Genomic DNA, 19,845 nt, shown 5'->3' on the forward strand with positions numbered 1-19,845 from the left:
ATTAAAAGTCCAAGTAGAGTGAAAAGTAAGGATTTTTCAGGAAAGGGTTATTCTTGTGTTCAGGCCGTGTTTGAAGGAAGATGTTTTGGGAGTGGAAGATCAAACAGCTCCAAGCACTGAGTCTGAACTTCATTTTTAATCTGTGGCCTCTCAGGAGTGGAGGTTGTGTGCACAACAGGATACCTGGAGAGGTTTTGGAGTCAACTGGTCAACCTTGGCTAGCTTTGGCTTCCTCTTTCACGAGCTGCTCACAAAGACTAGTCTATTTGCAGGTGCTTTTTGTGCTCTTCATCCTCCTCTATCACCGTTACTACTTACACATACAGAGGTCCCCCAATCCGTGGAGTGGCTTTTGTTGGGAGCCAGAAGCAATTTCTAAAGATCTCGATAGCGGTAAATAAAAGAAACATATGCTGGCCTTATTAGTAGCTTGTTGACCTAGTTAAGCTGTGGGGAAGCTTATAAGCTGATCAGCCATTCCAAAATTGGGAGGTGTCATCGCAATTAGTAAGAAAGGCTGTGACAAAAGCTGGGGAGACAACAAGGGAAAAGAGAATATTAGCAGCAAACGTCCTCTTGCTGGTAGGACTTAGCGATATAAATATGATTAAGTTAATTTTTAAATGAATCAAGCATCTTTTGTCACTGTGCATTGAGTGTAGTTGTCGTCGAACGTATTAAAATGCTGCTTGAGCTGGATCCACAGAGAGAAGAGTTCTCCATGTGGGCTCGCCTGGTTTTGCCTGTCTGTAACATATGGAGGTGAGGTTTTAGGCTGATATCAGCTGTTTCCAACATGGAAATATCCTTGAACTTGGTTTAAGCCTGGTTGAACCTGCTGGGGATTCTGAGTAGGCACCTGATGGGGACAGTAATACCCTGGTCCCCCATCTGGCGTGAGTAGTCGAATGCCCCGCGTGCCATTAGAAGTGGTCAGAGCTCGGGACACTTGAGCTCATGAATTATGGAGATTTCCCAGATGGACAGACTCCCAGCTTTATTTTGAGAGAGATTGGATCAGTGTCAACCACGGAGGGGTCTTGGACAAACTGTTGCTTCGCTCTGTCTTGGGGTCTTCTCACATGAAGCAGAGTGGTAGCACCGCGTTATCTTCTGCTCTGCGTATCGTGGTACAGGACTCCTTAAAAATACCATTTTTTGATTGCTGACCTGGATTAAATAGGTTTTTAATATCTAAATATATGCCACTGTGAAAGCTCAGCTTTGGACAAGATGGTTCTCTCTTCCCTTGACCACTTTGACTTGGACAACCACTTTGGGGAGGTAAATTGACTTGGACGACAACCACTTTTGGGGGGGGGGGGAATCAGTAACTCTGTGTCTATTGACTTGGACAACCACTTTGGGGAGGGAAATTGACTTGGACGACAACCACTTTTGAGGTGGGGGGGGAATCATTAACGATGTCTCGTTAGTCTTCTGCCATCCAGGAAATTGTGCGGTACAGAATGGATGCTTGGCAGAATGGGTGAATAAATTAACGTCATGCAAATTAGCAAGGAATCGTGGCCTTAGAACTAAAGTTTCTTGAAGTCTTGTTATCTATTTCAGGGAATCTAGATCATCACAAAGATACTTCCACGCAAGGGAAAGCTGCAGTTTGGGGGTAGAAGGTCTCGTTATCCCATCTTTAATTATCATGAATGGCCCATTCAAATTTATTGCTCCACATGAGCTTTTTGGAAACGGTACAGTTTGATAATGGTCTTCAAATCGGGGAATTAAACATTAATTTTTTGGTGGAACCTTCCAGCTTTTAAAACTGTCGATCTTACAAATCCGTTATGATGGAGAGGAGGAAATATTTGAGGAAACTTGTAGAGAAACAACTCATTTTTGTGATGACGTTTTTTTACAGATGAATTTGCAGAGTAGGCTGAGGTTCTGAGTTGTGTCATTTAAGTTTTCTGCGTGTTTTAACAGCGAAAGGAAGCCAAAATGAGAAAAGTTCACAGCATTATTCCAGTCCTGCCAGTTTGATTTCTTCTAGCTGGCCTGGAAACAAAGGTAATACCCAGTAAAATGCTTACTGGGTTGGATCCCACTGTATTATTTGAGATTTGGGCGTCTAATATACACTGCGCTGAAGAATCTTAGTTTTTTGCATTTTAAAGTCTTTTTTTTAATAGCAATAAGTTGTCCTGCCTAAGATTTTCTGAGATTTTAAAAAACCAAGGGGATCCTAATAGTCTTTTAGAAACTATTATTTGCGTTTCTAGTGAAATCCTAGAAGCTGGGGTGATTGGGGTGAAATCTTGTTGGTGGCCGGTCACCAGTGGTGTCCCTCAGGGCTCAGTTTTGGGGCCAGTCTTGTTTAATATCTTTATCAATGATCTGGATGAGGGGATTGAGTGCACCCTCAGTAAGTTTGCAGATGACACCAAACTAGGTGGGAGTGTTGATCTGCTTGAGGGTCAGAAGGCTCTACAGAGGGATCTGAACAGGTTGGATCAATGGGCCAAGGTCAATGGGATGAGGTTCAAAAAGACCGAGTCCTGGGTCTGCATTTTGGTCACAACAACCCCAGGCAACACTGCAGGATTGGGAAAGAGCTGCCCAGCAGAAAAGGACCTGGGGATGTTGGTGGACGGCCAGCTGAAAGTGAGCCAGCAGTGTGTCCAGGTGGCCAAGGAGGCCACCAGCACCCTGGCCTGTGTCAGGAACAGCGTGGCCAGCAGGAGTAGGGAAGTCATCGTGCCTCTGTACTGAGCACTGGTGAGACCTTACCTGAGTACTGGTTCAGTTCTGGTCCCCTCACTACAAGAAGGACATTGAAGTGCTGGAGCGTGTCCAGAGGAGAGCCACCAAGCTGGTGAGGGGTCTGGAGAAGAAGTCCTACGAGGAGAGGCTGAGGGAACTGGGCATGTTTAGTTTGGAGAAGAGGAGGCTGAGGGGAGACCTCATTGCCCTCTCCAACTACCTGAAAGGAGGGTGTAGAGAGGCAGGTGTTGGCCTCTTCTCCCAAGGGAATAATGACAGGACCAGAGGAAATGGTCTGCAATTGGGGCAGGGGAGGTTTGGATTAGATATTAGGAAGAATGACTTTCCTGAGAGGGTGGTCAGGCCCTGGAAGAGCCTGCCCAGGGAGGTGGTGGAGTCACCATCCCTGGAGGTATTTAAGAACCGTGTGGACGTGGCACTTCTCTAGTGCCTGAGATTGTTGGGTTGAGGGGTTTTTTGTGTGTGTGTACATGGCTAGACTCGGTGATCTCAAAGGTCCTTTCCAACCATGAAGGTTCTGTGATTCTGTGAGGCTGCAGTCTCGTTTTCTCCATTTATTTTGAAGGGATCTCATTTATAGGACAGAAATAAAGAGGTGACTCAAGATACATCACTTGCTTGAACCTGTCTTTTTTATCTTCAGTTGCAGGGTATTTGGCTCATTAACTGCTTTATTCAGATACAGCGTGTACTCGTTTGAGCATCTCATTTCCTTTTTAGAAGTTTGAGCTTTGGAAAAAAAAAAAAAGCTGTGGACTGTGTTCTAAAGAAAAGGATGAGTAATGAATGTACAAGGATTTCTCTTTGACAGATTAAAATTGTGTTATGGCTGTAAGGAAGCATTAGTACGGAATTAAAATATAGCATTGATGATAAATTCTTTTCTTGTCAGGGTGTTGCTTATTTCATATTTTTACTGATGGCATTATATATATATATATATATAACATTGACAGGCTGAGAGAGTTGAGGTTCTTCAGCCTGAGGAAGAGAAGGCTCCAGGGAGACCTTAGAGCCCCTTCCAGTCCCTCAGGGGGGCTCCAGGAGAGATGGGGAGGGACTCTGGATCAGGGAGGGGAGCCATAGGATGAGGAGGAAGGGTTTTAAACTGGAAGAGGTGAGACTGAGATGAGATGTGGGGAAGAACTTCTTTGGTGTGAGGGTGGTGAGAGCCTGGCCCAGGTTGCCCAGAGAAGCTGTGGCTGCCCCATCCGTGGTGGGGTTTAAGGTTGGAAGGGTCTTTGAGGAACCTGGTCTGGTGCGAGGTGTCCCTGCCTGTGGTAGGGGGTTGGAACTGGATGATCTTCAAGATCCCTTCCAACCCAAAGCATCCTATGATTCTATGATTTTTCTAGTTTTGCAGTTCAGTGAACCAATTTCTCTCTCCAGGAGCTTGAAGCCAGGATAGGTATGACTGTCTATGAGGAGGGAAGCAGATAACACCCAACCGAACCACGTCGGTGGCCTCCAAATTGCTCCTGAAAACCTTCTTTTCCACCACACATGGAAGTTTGGAGTTCATTCAGCCCCCGCAATTAAGCCAGGATTTTCAAACAGGCTTTCTAACTCGTTTTAGGAACGCAACGTTAACAGTTTATGAAATTTTTGAGTCTCTTGAGTACTTGAGCCCAGGTATTTCCCACTGCCACGTGCTTTCACCGTCGTTTGCGTGGCTCACAAAGAGAACATGGCACTTTGAAACTTCTGGTGCTTTTAAATGGAGGGTGAAGCTATAGGTAGAGAAGAAAGAATCGGGATTTAACAACTTTAATGTGCACCGGGTCTTTATAACTGGTGAATGACTCAACCTTTTTAATGGTAATGGCCTTCAGCAAGTTTAGGGAAGAACAGGCTTTTAGGTAAAGTAAATACACTTAGTTCTGCAATGAATAAATAAATTTACTGTGAAGTTGTGCAGAGACATGTTTCTCTAACTCGTTAATTGTGCTCTCGGGTCCACAAGTAGATCTTTCTCCAACTACCACGATTTTTACGGGCTCCGATGGGATGAATCTGGCTTCGGAATGGGGCAATGGCTCTGCTTTCTCTCATGGGGCTCTGGCCGTTGTCTCCCCACAGAGGATTTTCAGGTGCTCACAGACCAAGATCTAAATGTCCTCGTTAATGCGGGTGGTGTTGGCATCTCCTGTAATCCCGTGTAGAGCCCCTGAGTGTCTAACCAAAGGGTAAAAGCACAGGAGGCTTCGGAAGCGACATTCCCATGGTGGCATCTCTTGAGCTTCCAGGGATACGTGCCTCCTGAGTAACTGGTGCTTCTGGGTGATTCAACTTCCAACCCAAACCATTCTCTGTCTTCTTTTTGATAGAACTTCATCTCTACAGGGGGAATTGGCATGTTTAGTTTGGAGAAGAGGAGGCTGAGGGGAGACCTCCTTGCCCTCTACAACTCCCTGAAAGGAGGGTGTAGAGAGGTGGGGGTTGGCCTCTTCTCCCAAGGGAATAATGACAGGAGCAGAGGAAATGGTCTGAAGTTGGGGCAGGGGAGGTTTAGATTAGATATTGGGAAGAATGACTTTGCTGAGAGGGTGGTCAGGCACTGGAAGAGCCCACCCGGGGAGGTGGTGGAGTCCCCATCCCTGGAGGGATTTAAGAACCATGTAGACGTGACACTTCAGGACATGCTCTAGTGCCCGAGATTGTTGGTGTGTGTCTGTTTGTGGGGGTGTGTGAGGTTTTTTGGGGGGGGGTTGGGTGTTCTTTTATTGTGGTTGGACTCAATGATCTCAAAGGTCCATTCCAACCATGAAGATTCTGTGATTCTGTGAATTTGGCCTTTCTGTAGATGAATCTTACATATTTATAATTTGATTTTTCAGGCTAGCAACCATCTCCAGAACATGTTTGGTTTTCATTTCCTTGATGAAAGTAGAGTCATAGAACCTTTAGAGGTGGAAGGGACCCTAAAGACCATCCAGTCCCACCCCCTGCCCTGGGCAAGGACACCTCCCACCACACCAGGTTGCTCCAAGCCCCGTCCAATCATCTGTGTAGTATTTTAATGAGTGTAGAGTGTATTTTGGTTGGGTTTGACTTTGGGAACATAAGACTAATGACTAATAGGACTTCCTAGAACACAAGTTATCTTACTTGAACAGCAGTAAAATGTTCGTAGCACGTCACGACATTCTCCCCGCATGTACACGGGTAATTTGGGGTGCTGACTAACATGTACCAGTTTAATTAGCTTATACTTTTATTGTGTGGGTTGTGTTGTTTTTTTTTTTAAAGAGGCTTTCCTATTGGCTTTCCCTTAGAGTCATGTTGTAGCATAACTCCCTTTTGAAAGTAGAGCGATTAAGTCTTCAAGCTCAGCAAAAGATATTATTTGCTGTGCATTTTTCAAATTCTGCCGCGGAAACAATATGACCTAAATATTTAATCAGGCTTAGCAGAATTGGCTTTTTTGTTTTTTTTATTATTGCTGCAGATTAATCTAGTTTCTCCGAGCTAATACATGTGGCATGTATGTCTTCAGGACCTTCCTTTTTTTTTTTCCTCAATAACCTTAAAGATTTATAGCCTTCGAGACCTTCCTTTTTTTTTTTTTCCTCCTCAATAACCTTAAAGATTTATAGCCTTCATAAAATCTGGCAGGCACCAAGAGGAAGATTATGTGTTACAATTATTTAACTATTAGCACTGGGAATTTTTCTCCTGAATCCTGTATATGCTGTTTTAGGCCAGGTTGTATTTATAGAGGGGTTGGTAAATACTGTATTTCGACCGTATTTTTTTCTATTCCCTGCCCAATTTGCTTCATTTTTCTGTTGTTAAAAAGAAGTTGGCCCGCTGCTCTTTATGTTTGTTGTCTTTGATATTTACTTTAAAATTACATTTGACTTCACTAGAGAAAATACCAACTTTCTGATTTAAATAAATAAGGGCTTAAGTGGCTTTGCGTGTTTTGCTTAGTGCTGTCATCTTGTTCAAGTCTGTCCTTAAAATTCTGGATGAAAAAAATAATGCGAGCGTAACGTGAATTTCAGCACTTCTTATTTTTTAACTCTTAATTTTGTTAAGTGTTACCTCTGAGGCTGTAGTCTTGTGGACACCCCTGGGATTATATGGAATTTGAGCTAAAAATTGGAAGGGATGTGATCCGTTAAACCAAAACAATTGCAATGACCATTTGGGACATGGAATTTTCTTCAGATGAACAGGGCAAAGAGCAGGTTTGGAAGACTCTTTGGCAAAATCTAAATTGTTTGTTGGTTTTCATTATCTGTGTGTTTCACACAAGGTCCTCGGAGGGCTTCCAGATGATCAGGGAGAGTCAGTAAAGCTGCAGGAAGTCATGGCATCCATTGGCGTGGGCCGTGGCTCTGCTGTCACACGTCACAGCCAACTGCCCTCTCTGAGGGCAGAGTGATGATGGTGTTCTGGTGGACAGCAAGTTGCCCAGAAGCCAGCAATGGGCCCTTGTGGCCAAGAAGGCCAATGGCATCCTGGGGTCCATCAACAAGAGTGTGGCCAGCAGGTGGAGGGAGGTCATCTTCCCCCTCTGCTCTGCCCTGGGGAGGCCCCAGCTGGAGCACTGGGTCCAGTTCTGGGCTCCCCAGTTCCAGAAGGAGAGGGAACTGCTGGAGAGGGGACAGCAGAGGGCTACAAAGATGCTAAGGGGCCTGGAGCATCTCTCTGATGAGGAAAGGCTGAGGGACCTGGGGCTTCTGAGTCTGGAGAAGGGAAGACTGAGGGAGGATCTGATCAAGGCCTGTAAATACTTCAAGGGTGGGTGTCAGGAGGATGGGGCCAGGCTTTTTTCAGTGGTGCCCAGGGACAGGACAAGAGGGAACGGGCACAAACTGGACCATAAGAAGTTCCATCTCAACATGAGGAGGAACTTCTTTCCTGTGAGGGTGGCAGAGCCGTGGCAGAGGCTGCCCAGAGAGGTGGTGGAGTCTCCTTCTCTGGAGATACTCAAACTCCCCCTGGATGGTTTCCTGTGCAACCTGCACAGGAGGTGGACCTCCTTTGGCAGGGGGGTTGGAGTAGATGATCTCCAGAGGTCCCTTCCAATCCCTACCATTCTGTGATTTTAAGTCTGCTGGTTCAGACAAATCTAAAAATCTCTTGGGAAGAGAGGAGTAGGGCTCCAGGCTCACAGGAGGTTGGTATAAGCAGGTGAGAGCATCCTCAGAGCAGTCAAGTGCAGGCGTTCACCTCTGAAGATTTATGAGAACAGACTGTCCTTGCAGGGTGGCAGTGGGAAGGATGACTCTAGAAGTTGGGGAGAGTTAAAAGGAAGAGCAATTTCCCTCTTGAGCAATTTTATTTCTTTTTTCTTTTCCTAAAAGAATTTGTTATTGGGGATTTTTTTCTTTTTGTTTCATTTGCCCCAGCCAATACTGAATTCTCCTCCCTACCTTCTCATTTTATACCAGCTGCTGGGCAAGATCAGGCAATGCCAGGGAAGAAAACATATTCATGGATGCCAGAAAGATGAGTAGAAAGAATTCTCAAGTAGTAGGTAGTTTACAGGCCTCTTCAGAGAGGTCAGGTTCTCTGTGCTGTCTTTCATGGAATCATAGAGTGGTTTGGGTTGGAAGGGACCTTAAAGATCATCCAGATCCAACCCCCTACCATGAGCAGGGACACCTCCCACCAGACCAACTTGCTCAAAGCCCCGTCCAACCTTGAACCCCTCCAGGGATGGGGCAGCCACAGCTTCTCTGGCCAACCTGGGCCAGGCTCTCACCACCCTCACACCAAATAACTTCTTCCCCAGATCTCATCTCCATCTCCCCTCTTTCATCCTAAAACTCTTCCCCCTCCTCCTATGGCTCCCCTCCCTGATCCAGAGTCCCTCCCCAGCTTTCCTGGAGCCCCTTGAGGGACTGGAAGGGGCTCGAAGGTCTCCCTGGAGCCTTCTCTTCTCCAGGCTGAACCCCCCAACTCTCTCAGCCTGTCCTGACGGCAGAGGGGCTCCAGCCCTTGGAGCATTTTCGTTTGCTCATCCAGTTTGTTAGTTAAACCTAAATGTGCTCATCATGCTTTGGGGATCAAGTCTTGCTCTTCCCATCCTTGGGGAGCATTGACAGGGCTGATCATTCTAAAAGATGCTCTTTAATCTGGATCTGGAAAAATCTGTGGCCTCTGTGGGTAACTGGAAGGGCAGGCTCATGTGTTGAGGGTTCCCCTCTGAGGTAAAGACCAGTCTTTATCTTCTCCACCCTTGGCCTGTGGAATGAAGAGAACAGCCTGTGGTGCTCAAAACATGCTGTGGTCAAAAAAAAAGGGCCTGATAGCTTAAGAAATTGCCTCCTTTCAGCAGTTGCCTCTCCTGAAAACTAGTGTACCTTCAGATGAAGTGCCCAAAGGGACTGTCCTCAACGTGCAGAGCAAAGGTAGGTGGCTGACGTGAACCCAGTAGTGAATTCTGTTTAAAGTAAAGCAGTCAAAACCCCTGGTTTTGATAACTTTTTAGGCTTGAAGCACCGCTGATTGTACCAAGACTCTTCTCTGTCCTGTTCTTTGCCCAAGGGACATGAATAATTTGGTCTCCTTAAAGAGTGTTTTAGCCACATGTGTCCAATAAAGGGACTATAGAGGTCTGTTTATACATATATATCTATCTATATGTATCTCACTGCTTGTGAAATGCAAAGAGTTGAGGCAGATAACCCATTGGCCAAGTTTCAAACCAAGAAGGTTACAGCCTAAAGTTTAGGTGTTTGTTCCTTCAAGCTGTAGTAGGGACCGCAGACACTGTGGTTAGAAGTATCTTGATGCTTATGAATCATAGAACCATAGAATCATAGAATTGCCCAGGCTCTGCTTGTGAAGTGCAGACAGTTGGGGCAGATAACCCATTGGCCAAGTTTCAGTCCATGAAGCTATGAAACAATTGATTTATTTTTTAATTTGTAAGGAGGTTACGGCCTAAAGTTTAGGTGTTTGTTGCTTCAAGCTGTAGTAGGGACCGCAGACACTCTGGTTAGAAGTATCTTGATGCTTATGAGGAGCTGCCTTATTTATCTCCAAGTGTATTAAGCTGCATAAGGTGCTTTCTGGAGGACTTGCCACACTCTATACTCTGGGCAGAGTTTCCCTGGGAGTGGAGCTATCACATGTGTATTAGAATCATAGAATTGTCCATGTTGGAAGGGACCTTTGAGATCATCAAGTCCAACCATCAACCCAACATTGACGGAAACCACCACTAACCCGTGTCCCTCAGCATCATGTCTGCTCAGCTTTTAAATATTTCTAGGGATGGTGGCTCCACCACTTCCCTGGGCAGCCTCTTCCAAGTCTTGACAACCCTTTCCATGAAGAAATTTTTCCCAATATCCATCCTAAACGTCCTCTGGTGCAACTTGAGGCCGGTTCCTCTTGTCCCATCACCTGTTTCTTGGGAGAAGAGACCGACCCCCCCTGGCTTACACCCTCCTTTCAGGGAGTTGGAGAGAGTGAGAAGGTCTCCCCTCAACCTCCTTTTCTCCAGGCTGAACACCCCCAGCTCCCTCAGCCGCTCCTCACAAGACTCGTGCTCTGTTGTACACCATGATGCAGTTCTCTGTGCAAAACCTATAATAATAAATATTTGAGATTATACGATGTATGTGCTTCAGAGTTTACCACTGATGCAGTTTGTCACAGGTGAACTACTCTAATTAATTGATTGTTCTTTGCATTAGGAATTGGAGGACGTCCTGTGGGTAGGCATAGACAATATCTCTTACTTAAAGCGTTCAGAGTTGGGTAGTATGAAGACTAAATATTTTATTCAAGTTATTTCATGGCATTGATTGTAGCTTCTCATTAAAAAACTGACCAGGTCTTAAATGTGTAATTTAGTTATGACAAAGCACCGTGTTTGAGACACTGGAATTAACTACAGGAATACTTGGCTGCAAGAACAGTTGTCAATGATCCATCCCTTAAGGCGAGACGTCAATTCCAGTGAAAATCAGTTAAATTTGATGAATTTTTGATTTTAATGGTAAACCTTGCAAACCTGGTTCGGACTCAAGCGTTTATATTTTCAGGGCAAATGGAGAGGGGCAAAAAAACCCTCCTTTTCTTAATGCGTTATCAACCCAAGAATGAAAAAAAGGTAAAAAAAAAAAATATATATATATTAAAAAATAGATTCAGGCTCACGCGTTTATATTTTCAGGGCAAATGGAGAGGGGCAAAAAAACCCTCCTTTTCTTAATGCGTTATCAACCCAAGAATGAAAAAAAGGTAAAAAAAAAATATATATATATATTAAAAAATTTATAAATTCCCAATTTTTTGCATCTCTACCGTGTGAGAGTTGGTGAGTTCCCTTGGTGGCAGCGACAGAACCAGACAGAGCCTTGTTTTATGTCAAACTGCTCCATCGCTTAGTTGGCATCTCCCGTTGACGCTTGGCTCCTTCCATTGACTCTTGGCACACACAGTTAAAAAAAAAAAGAAAAAAAAAAGAAAAAAACAAACCCAGGACGTTAAATTAGTTTTCTTAAAGGAAAATACCTCTTTTTTCTGTTTTTTCTCCCTTTTTTACCCTTGTCTTTCAGTTATACCTGCCGCCACTTGCGGAGATATGTCTATGTCTTGGACAAACTGTATTTCCCCCACTCCCACTGCTCTACGCTGCAGCATTGCTTCTCGACCCTCAGTGACAATGGAGAGGAACTCTTGTCTTTAACTTGTTCTCACATTCTCAGATCCTATGCTTCCAGGTTATTAACCTCTGCTCTCCCTTTTACTGCATGTTGCATGTCCCGGGACTGATCTCTGCATGTATTTTTTTTTTTTTTCCGTAAACTGTCGAATCGCATTAATTTCGAAGGGGGATGATTTGTGTCTTTATGGCATCCTTGATTTATGTCCTCAAAAACGTGGTAGAGATGGGAGTCTAATAGTACTTTGGGTGTTTTGTTGTTGGGTTTTGTTGTTTTTCTCTTTTTATTTAAAAAAAAAAATAGAATATAACTTCTAGAATTAACATGTGGCCTTGGGGAGTCTTAAATGCTTCTAATGTTCAAGTATTTTAATCCTTTTCCGAAACTATGACGTAAAAACCAAAGCTGTGATTCACAAAACTTCCATCCAGTTAGGTATTTTGTTGGGAATTAGCTCAGAGATAGACTTTGTTTTATGTATAAATGTCTAATATTTTGGTAACGTTATCTCTATAAATTGCTTTTCAAGAATGAGAAGGATAGAATTTTCCCCTTAAATTCAAGAATTAATGATAAATTAAGAAAGAGCTGCCTTTTGCGATATGCCCAATCAATTGTGATTATACAGAATAAAAACTATGAGAATCATCAGCCCTGGAAGTTGTGATTCACAAAACTTCCATCCAGTTACGTAGTTTGTTGGGAATTAGCTCAGAGGTAGACTTTGTTTTATGTATAAATGTCTAATATTTTGGTAACGTTATCTCTATAAATTGCTTTTCAAGAATGAGAAGGATAGAATTTTCCCCTTAAATTCAAGAATTAATGATAAATTAAGAAAGAGCTGCCTTTTGCGATATGCCCAATCAATTGTGATTATACAGAATAAAAACTATGAGAATCATCAGCCCTGAATGACAACATAAAAATCCTTGTTCATGACGCTCTCCAGAAACTCTAAAATAGAGGGAAATTTTAAAATAAATTCCACTTGGAGTCCCCAAATGCTTTCGCCGAGATGTTTACGCCGAGTAAAAATTAAGTTTTACTGTTTCACTGTTGACACTGCGGATAATTGAAGAGGTTACCCCAGATGCTAGAAGTTTTAGGAAAACAAGGCAAAAAAAAAAAATTAAAAAAAAAAAACATGGCATGACAAAATTGAGCAGAAGATGGAAAGCATCCAGGGTGGAAACACCGCTTCCCAGCGAAGCCGGCGTACAATAGCGGGAGACCACACAGTAAATATAAGTAAAACCAGCTTGATTGTCAAGGGAAGAAAATCTGGCAGGCAAACTAAAATAGCTCTTTTTTTTTTTTTTGTACAAAAGAGATTTTCTAGTAGGACGTCCTGATGGAGAGCTTTGCTGAAGGATGTCAACAGGAGATGAAAATCAAGCTCTCCCAGGGGTCTTCAAGCAGGCGAAACCCAAAGATTTCAAAGGCGTTAGTTAAAAATGATTCATAATAAGGAGAGTCCACATAAAAATCTTATTTAAGATGGAACGTTTTAGGTGTAGGAATGATAAAAGATATGGCTTAATTATTCCAGTTTATTCCAGCGAAATTTGGGTAAATCCGTGCGACGACGTTAATTGGAAAAATCGTCCTTGGGGGACTACTCCATGGACAGGGCATCTTTTAGGGGAGTTTAGGGATGAAAATAAGCACTAATGCTTTTTCATATAACCAGCTTATAAAGTTTTTAGAGCAAAAACTTCATCTGGCTCGTCCCCACCCTCAAAGTGGGGGAAAAATAGTTTACTGGTATTATTTTCCAAACTGGGAGTTCTGCATCGGTTGAGATAGATCAGCCTGGAGAGAGTGTAAAATCTCAGATTTTCATTACAGGCCACCCTTTAATGAAGACAGAAGGAGGACAGAGTGTTTCAAGTAGAAATTGCTGCTAGAAAAAGAAACAGGGAGTAGATTTTAGTCACTAATTCTCTGTCGTACTGGTAATAAAGGATAAGAAAAGGCCATGCTCAGGAAACTTGCCTTTTTAAGTCTGGAAATAGCATGAAATACAGCGGCACAAATGGAGGTGTCCAAAAATAAAAAAGAAGATAATTAATTATGGTGATTTATAAATCACCACCCTCCCATCCAGGCCTCTTTAAAGGACTCCTGGTAAGAAATATAAGACTTAATCCTGAATATTACCTGGTCTCTAACACTGGCCTGATCTGCCCCCTCGAGATGATGTTGCCTGGCTCTAGACATCGCATAAAATTAAAGTTTTTAATACTATTTTGGTACATTTTGTGTGCAAACATGAATATGGACACGAACAGTTATACCTTTAAATTGGAGGTGGGGAGAGGGAATTAATAAATGTAAAACAAAGGAGAAAAGATGAAGGTGGCTTTAGAATGATGGCACTGATTAATTAGTAGTAGTTAATAACCAGTATTTCCCATTAAAGCACTTATAAAAGTGTGGTTTTGCTGGTGGCTGATCTATGATGCTCACGTTTTCAAGCTACTATGGATTTGTGTAAGGTCAAATAAATCTATAGCCTTTCGATTTATAGAAATAGAAATAAATATAAAGCATCCCACGCTTACTGAGCAGCTAAACTGGTTAAACTGGGGGATAAGGGAAGGAAAATGATATATATATTCCCGTATCCCACAGGGATAAGCTCGCAGCACCAGGTCTCCAGGCAGTTTAATTTGGATTTAGTGCCAACATTGCTTTTGGTGGCTTTTCTAAATAATAAAAAACAGAGGAGATGCAATATCTTATTTTATTATGGAATGAGTTAGCGTAAATAATGAACCTGGGCTTGTCATCTGTCATTTCTACTGTCTAATAATTCTGTTGTGGACGTGCTATTAATTGATTATTGCATTAATCGTGCTTCCTGATGTGAGATACGTTCTCCCACCCTCACCTTTATGGTTTCCTTCTCAATCTCAACGTTGGTCGGGTCGATGTGTTCGTGCTCCTGTGTTGTTCCCTTTGTGTTCCTTCCCACAGAGCAAAAGGAGAAATTACATGGGCTCATTTTAATTAAGAGCTTGGTTTTTCTCCCAAAGAAATACGGTGTCAAATTTACACGGTTTACCCATTTTTTTTTACTTAATGCTGGGTTTCTTTAAACAGCAAAATGTATCAAAAAGATTTTAATACTCCCTTTCCGACGTGTTTCTGGCACGTTGTCTGAAGCCTGTAGAGAATAAGCTTTGCAACCGCGCTCCTCCGGTGGAATTACGCAATTCTGTTAATTTAAGAATGTGTCTTTGCCGGATCAAGGCCTTGGAGATTAACTTTGAAAAAATACTGCTAATTACCGGCAATATTTCTGTGTAAAATACCACATAAAGGCAACTTGTATCCGTTGTCCAGCTGCCAACTCCTTGTTTCCTTGGAATATGAGCTGAGCTGGGACGTAGGGACAAGAGGAAGTGGGCACAGACTTGAATAAGAAGTTCCATCTCAACATGAGGAGGAACTTCTTCACTTTGAGGGTGGCAGAGCCCTGGCAGAGGCTGCCCAGAGAGGTGGTGGAGTCTCCTTCTCTGGAGACATTCCAACCCCACCTGGACACGTTCCTGTGGGACCTGCTCTGGGTGGCCCTGCTTTAGGAGGGGGTTGGACTAGATGATCTCCAGAGGTCCCTTCCAACCCCATAGCATTCTGTGATTGGGGTGGATCCCAGGAAAGTATAGACACCCCTTTGTCATAATACAGATTACTGACTTGTCCTTCAGTACAGAGAGGGAAAGTGTCAAAGTACCATCCTTGAAAATAGCTAAAACATTTGCAAATCTGACATATTTTCTTTGGGTTTAGTCTGTGAAGGGAAAATGGGGAGAAATGTGAAGTAGATATATTGATGTCCTAGCTCATGGACAACAGGATGACCACGAGGCAGCAATGTGCCCTTGTGGCCAAGAAGGCCAATGGCATCCTGGGGGGCATGAAGAAGAGCGTGGCCAGCAGGTCAAGAGAGGACATCCTCCCTCTCTGCTCTGCCCTGGGGAGGCCCCAGCTGGAGCACTGGGTCCAGTTCTGGGCTCCCCAGTTCCAGAAGGACAGGGAACTGCTGGAGAGGGGACAGCAGAGGGCTACAAAGATGAGGAGGGGCCTGGAGCATCTCTCTGCTGAGGAAAGGCTGAGGGACTTCTTGGGTTTTTTGAGTGGGGCGAAGAGAAGGCTGAGGGGGAATCTGATCAACACCTATAAATACTTGAAGGGTGGGTGTCAGGAGGATGGGGCCAGGCTTTTTTCAGTGGTGCCCAGGGACAGGACAAGAGGAAACAGGCACAAACTTGACCATCAGAAGTTCCATCTCAAAATGAGGAGAAAGTTGTCTCCTGTGAGGGTGGCAGAGCCCTGGTAGAGGCTGCCCAGAGAGGTGGTGGAGTCTCCTTCTCTGGAGACATTCCAACCCCACCTGGACGCGTTCCTGTGAGACCTTCTCTGGGTGGACCTTCTTTGGCAGGGGGTTGGACTAGATGATCTCTAGAGGTCCCTTCTAACCCCATGCCATTCTGTGATTCTGTGATTTTTGAGCCTTCAATGAGTTTTACGTGGATTAATGCAATATGGAAAGCACATCAATTAGTAGGCTTTAAAATGGGGTTTGACTGATGTGAATTCTTTTTCTCTTCTTTTTATATATTATCTTTAGCATTTGTTTGTGTTCACTTTTTAAGTAGTTAATATAAAAATCTCCCCCTGATTTAGTGCAAGTAAAATAGTCAGTACGTCGTCCTTACACAGGATCTGGATAACAGAAGATCTGGGTGGTCTCTTCAAGAGCCCCTTCAGCCATTTGAAAACTGCTCTTTTTCTGTTTTCCACTGAAAACATTCTTATTTATAACTTTTGAAAATAATTTCTATCGCTTCTGATACTTGCTGTGTGTGATAATTTAAATACGAAGTGGCAAATATTGATCCTTGCCTCACATGAGAACTGATACTGAAAGTGTTCCCTGTCTAAAGAGAATCAAAGCATTATTGAGAAATAGTAACAGTTATATTACAAATATTTAGTTGGTGGGACAACATATAAACACCAAAATCAACAAGATGAGCAATTTTATTTTGACTTTAATGACCGTTTTAATGGGAAGGTCTCTATTTGGTGTCACACCTTTGTAAACATGGCTTTCTCTGCAAACAAGTCTCCCAAAGAGAGAGGAGTCAAAAGCGGGAGGGTTTCCATCCAAAGTGGTGCACGAAAACAAAAATGTTGTTGGAAATTGGTGTAGACGCATGAAATCGGTTGAAAATGAAGCAATTTCCAAAGGTAACAAAAATCTTTAATACTGCAGGAAAATTAGGGATGAATTTTCTCCCATAAGGGGCCCTAGTCACAGGAGCTATTGAAACTTTTATTGGTAAATAAATCAATGAAAATCTGTCAAAAGGAAAATAACTTGTGACGTAGTAACTGGAACTTACTGAGAAGGCTTTTTAAGTCTTGAAATGTTGAACAACAGCTTGCTTTTTTTCACGTTTTATGAATAAACTCACTTAAGTCATAGGGGTTAGAAGTAGAGTAAGGAAAATGGTAGAGGCCAGACCCGTCGCAGGCGAGAAATAGCTTCACTTCATTCATCACTAAAGCAAACTGTGTGTTATCATAGAGTATAATTACAGGTTGATTGGGAAATTCTTCTTGTTATTGAGACGTAGGGATGCCACCCAGAGGAACCTGGACAGGCTGGAGAGGTGGGCCTGTGTGAACCTCATGAAATTCAGGGTCCTGCACCTGGGTCATGGCAATTCCAGGAACAAATGTAGGTTGGGTGGAGAATGGCTGGAGAGCAGCCCTGAGGAGAAGGACTTGGGGGTGTTGGTGGGTGAGAAGCTCAACATGAGCCGGCAATGAGAAAGCCAACCCCATCCTGGGCTGCATCAAAAGAAACATGGCCAGCAGGGTGAGAGAGGGGATTCTACCCCTCTGCTCTGCTCTTGTGAGACCCCACCTGGAGTGCTGTGTCCAGCTTTGGAGTCCTCAACACAGGAAGGACATGGACCTGTTGGAACAGGTCCAGAGGAGGCCACGAGGATGGTCGAGGGCTGGAGCCCCTCTGCTGTGAGGACAGGCTGAGAGAGTTGGGGGGGTTCAGCCTGGAGAAGAGAAGGCTCCGGGGAGACCTCAGAGCCCCTTCCAGTCCCTAAAGGGGCTCCAGGAAAGCTGGGGAGGGACTCTGGATCAGGGAGGGGAGCCATAGGATGAGGGAGGGAAGGGTTTGACACTGAAAGAGGGGAGATGGAGATGAGATATTAGGAGGAAAATCTTTCTCATGAGGTTGGTGAGAGCCTGGCCCAGGTTGCCCAGAGAAGCTGTGGCTGCCCCATCCCTGGAGGGGTTCAAGGGCAGGTTGGAGGGGGCTTGGAGCAACCTGGTCTGGTGGGAGGTGTCCCTGCCCAGGGCAGGGGGTTGGAACTGGATGGTCTTGAAGGTCCCTTCCAACCCAAACCATTCTATGATTCTATATGGCATTATTCATCCAGCTTCTAATCTCAAAGTTGGAGATTTTTATTAATTGTCACAAAAATGCACATTTTTCTCTTGAAAAATATGATCACCTGCAGAGTGACAAATTCCACTTAACAGTGTTTAACCTCAAGACTCAAAGGTGGTCTTTTTCCTGAATGAATTTAATATTCATTGTTTTATTTTTTTATTTTCAGTCCAAACCCAGTGCTGTGGGTTGCTGTTAATAATCGTTGATTTCAGTGGTTATGGGATGTGCATTTTAAATTTCAGTCCTAGGTAGACCGTGGAGCAGCCGACAAATTTAATTAATTCATTTAAGTAGAAGTAAGAATAAATAAAAATGGGCAAAGGAAAAGAGATACGATCGAGCTACATGAATATTTCTTTGAGGCTGGTTTGTTTCTACCAAAACGCTGAGATTTCTGTAAGTTTTTATGGAAATTCTGTTCCCTGAACTTCATCACAAGATGTTTTGTGTGGACTCGGTTCCAATCTGGGATCACAGGTCAGGAGACAAAGCTTTTTTCTTTGGCCTCTGTGATGGTGTGGAACAACATTTTCCTGAAATCCGGCTCATTTAGTAATTTTCCTTTGGGGGGGAAGAAAAATGGAATTTAAAAAAATGGTCAGAGGTCTGTTGAAAGAATATAGTTTAATGTTTTATTGCTTTTTGATTGTGATTTTTAGTCTGCTGATAATTTTATTGGCGTGCTGGGGTTATTTATGATGGGAGGATCACTTTACACTCAACGTTGAGTGACTTGGCAGAGGGGAATTGTTTATAAATAATTCTATTACCAATTATTTGTCTTCGTACCGCGCAGCCTATCGATCAAGAAACCCGGGGAGATTAAAAAAAAATATCAATGCTGTGGGTATTTGGTGGGTGAAAAATGCTTTACTTGGAGGTCTCAAAATGTGGTTTAGCTGGATGCTCGTCAAGCGTGAGCACACGCCTGGTGGCAACCCTCCTGCACGAGTTCAATAACTCCTGCCCTCTTTAAAATAACATCTTGAGAGTAGTTTTTAGGGCAGCAGTGAGCAATAAAGGGGAAAAATTGCTGATATCAAAAAAATAACCATCTAAACCCGATGGGAACGAGGTGTATTTTTATAGAGCCAGCAACGCATGAAGGACACCCATGCGATCAGGCCCAGCCAGCACAGGTTCACGAGGGGCAGGTCCTGCTTGACAAACCTGATCTCCTTCTATGACAAAGTGACCCGCTTGCTGGATGAAGGAAAGGCTGTGGATGTTGTTTATCTGGACTTCAGCAAAGCCTTTGATACAGTCTCCCACAGTATCCTCCTGGAGAAACTGGCTGCCCATGGCTTGGATGAGAATACCCTCTGCTGGGTTAAAAACTGGCTGGAGGGACAGACCCAGAGAGTGGTGGTGAATGGAGCTAAATCCAGCTGGCGTCCAGTCACGAGTGGTGTCCCACAGGGCTCGGTACTGGGGCCAGTTCTCTTTAACATCTTTATCAATGATCTGGACGAGGGGATCAAGTGCACCCTCAGTCAGTTCGCAGACGACACCAAATTGGGTGGGAGTGTTGATCTGCTGGAGGGTAGAGAGGCTCTGCAGAGGGATCTGGACAGGCTGGATCAGTGGGCTGAGACCAACGGGATGAGGTTCAACAAGGCCAAGTGCCGGGTCCTGCACTTCGGTCACAACAACCCCATGCAGTGTTACAGGCTGGGGGCAGAGTGGCTGGAGCTGCCTGGCAGAAAAGGACCTGGGGGTGTTGGTCGCCTGTCGGCTGAACATGAGCCAGCAGTGTGCCCAGGTGGCCAAGAAGGCCACCAGCATCCTGGCCTGTGTCAGGAACAGCGTGGGGAGTAGGGCCCGAGAGGTGATTGTCCCCCTGTACTGGGCACTGGTGAGGCCTCACCTTGAGTACTGTGTCCAGTTTTGGGCCCCCTACCACAAGAGGGACATAGAGGTGCTGGAGCGGGTCCAGAGAAGAGCAAAAAAGATGGTGAGGGGTCTGGAGCACAAGTCTTA

The 19,845-nt window shown here is 44.1% G+C and overlaps 1 protein-coding gene across 1 annotated transcript in view; it reads left to right on the plus strand.

The window, feature by feature from the left end:
- DYM (dymeclin) overlaps positions 1 to 19,845 on the plus strand; it is a 346,567-nt gene that overhangs the window by 166,986 nt on the left and 159,736 nt on the right. Inside the window, exon 14 of the mRNA XM_014960813.1 lies at positions 11,268 to 11,432. Coding sequence (XP_014816299.1) covers positions 11,268 to 11,432 — 165 coding nt within the window. The remainder of the gene's footprint in view (positions 1 to 11,267; positions 11,433 to 19,845) is intronic.

The sequence above is a fragment of the Calidris pugnax genome, unplaced genomic scaffold (assembly GCF_001431845.1).
Source record: "Calidris pugnax isolate Ruff unplaced genomic scaffold, ASM143184v1 scaffold150, whole genome shotgun sequence".
NCBI classification, from domain to species: Eukaryota; Metazoa; Chordata; class Aves; order Charadriiformes; family Scolopacidae; genus Calidris; species Calidris pugnax.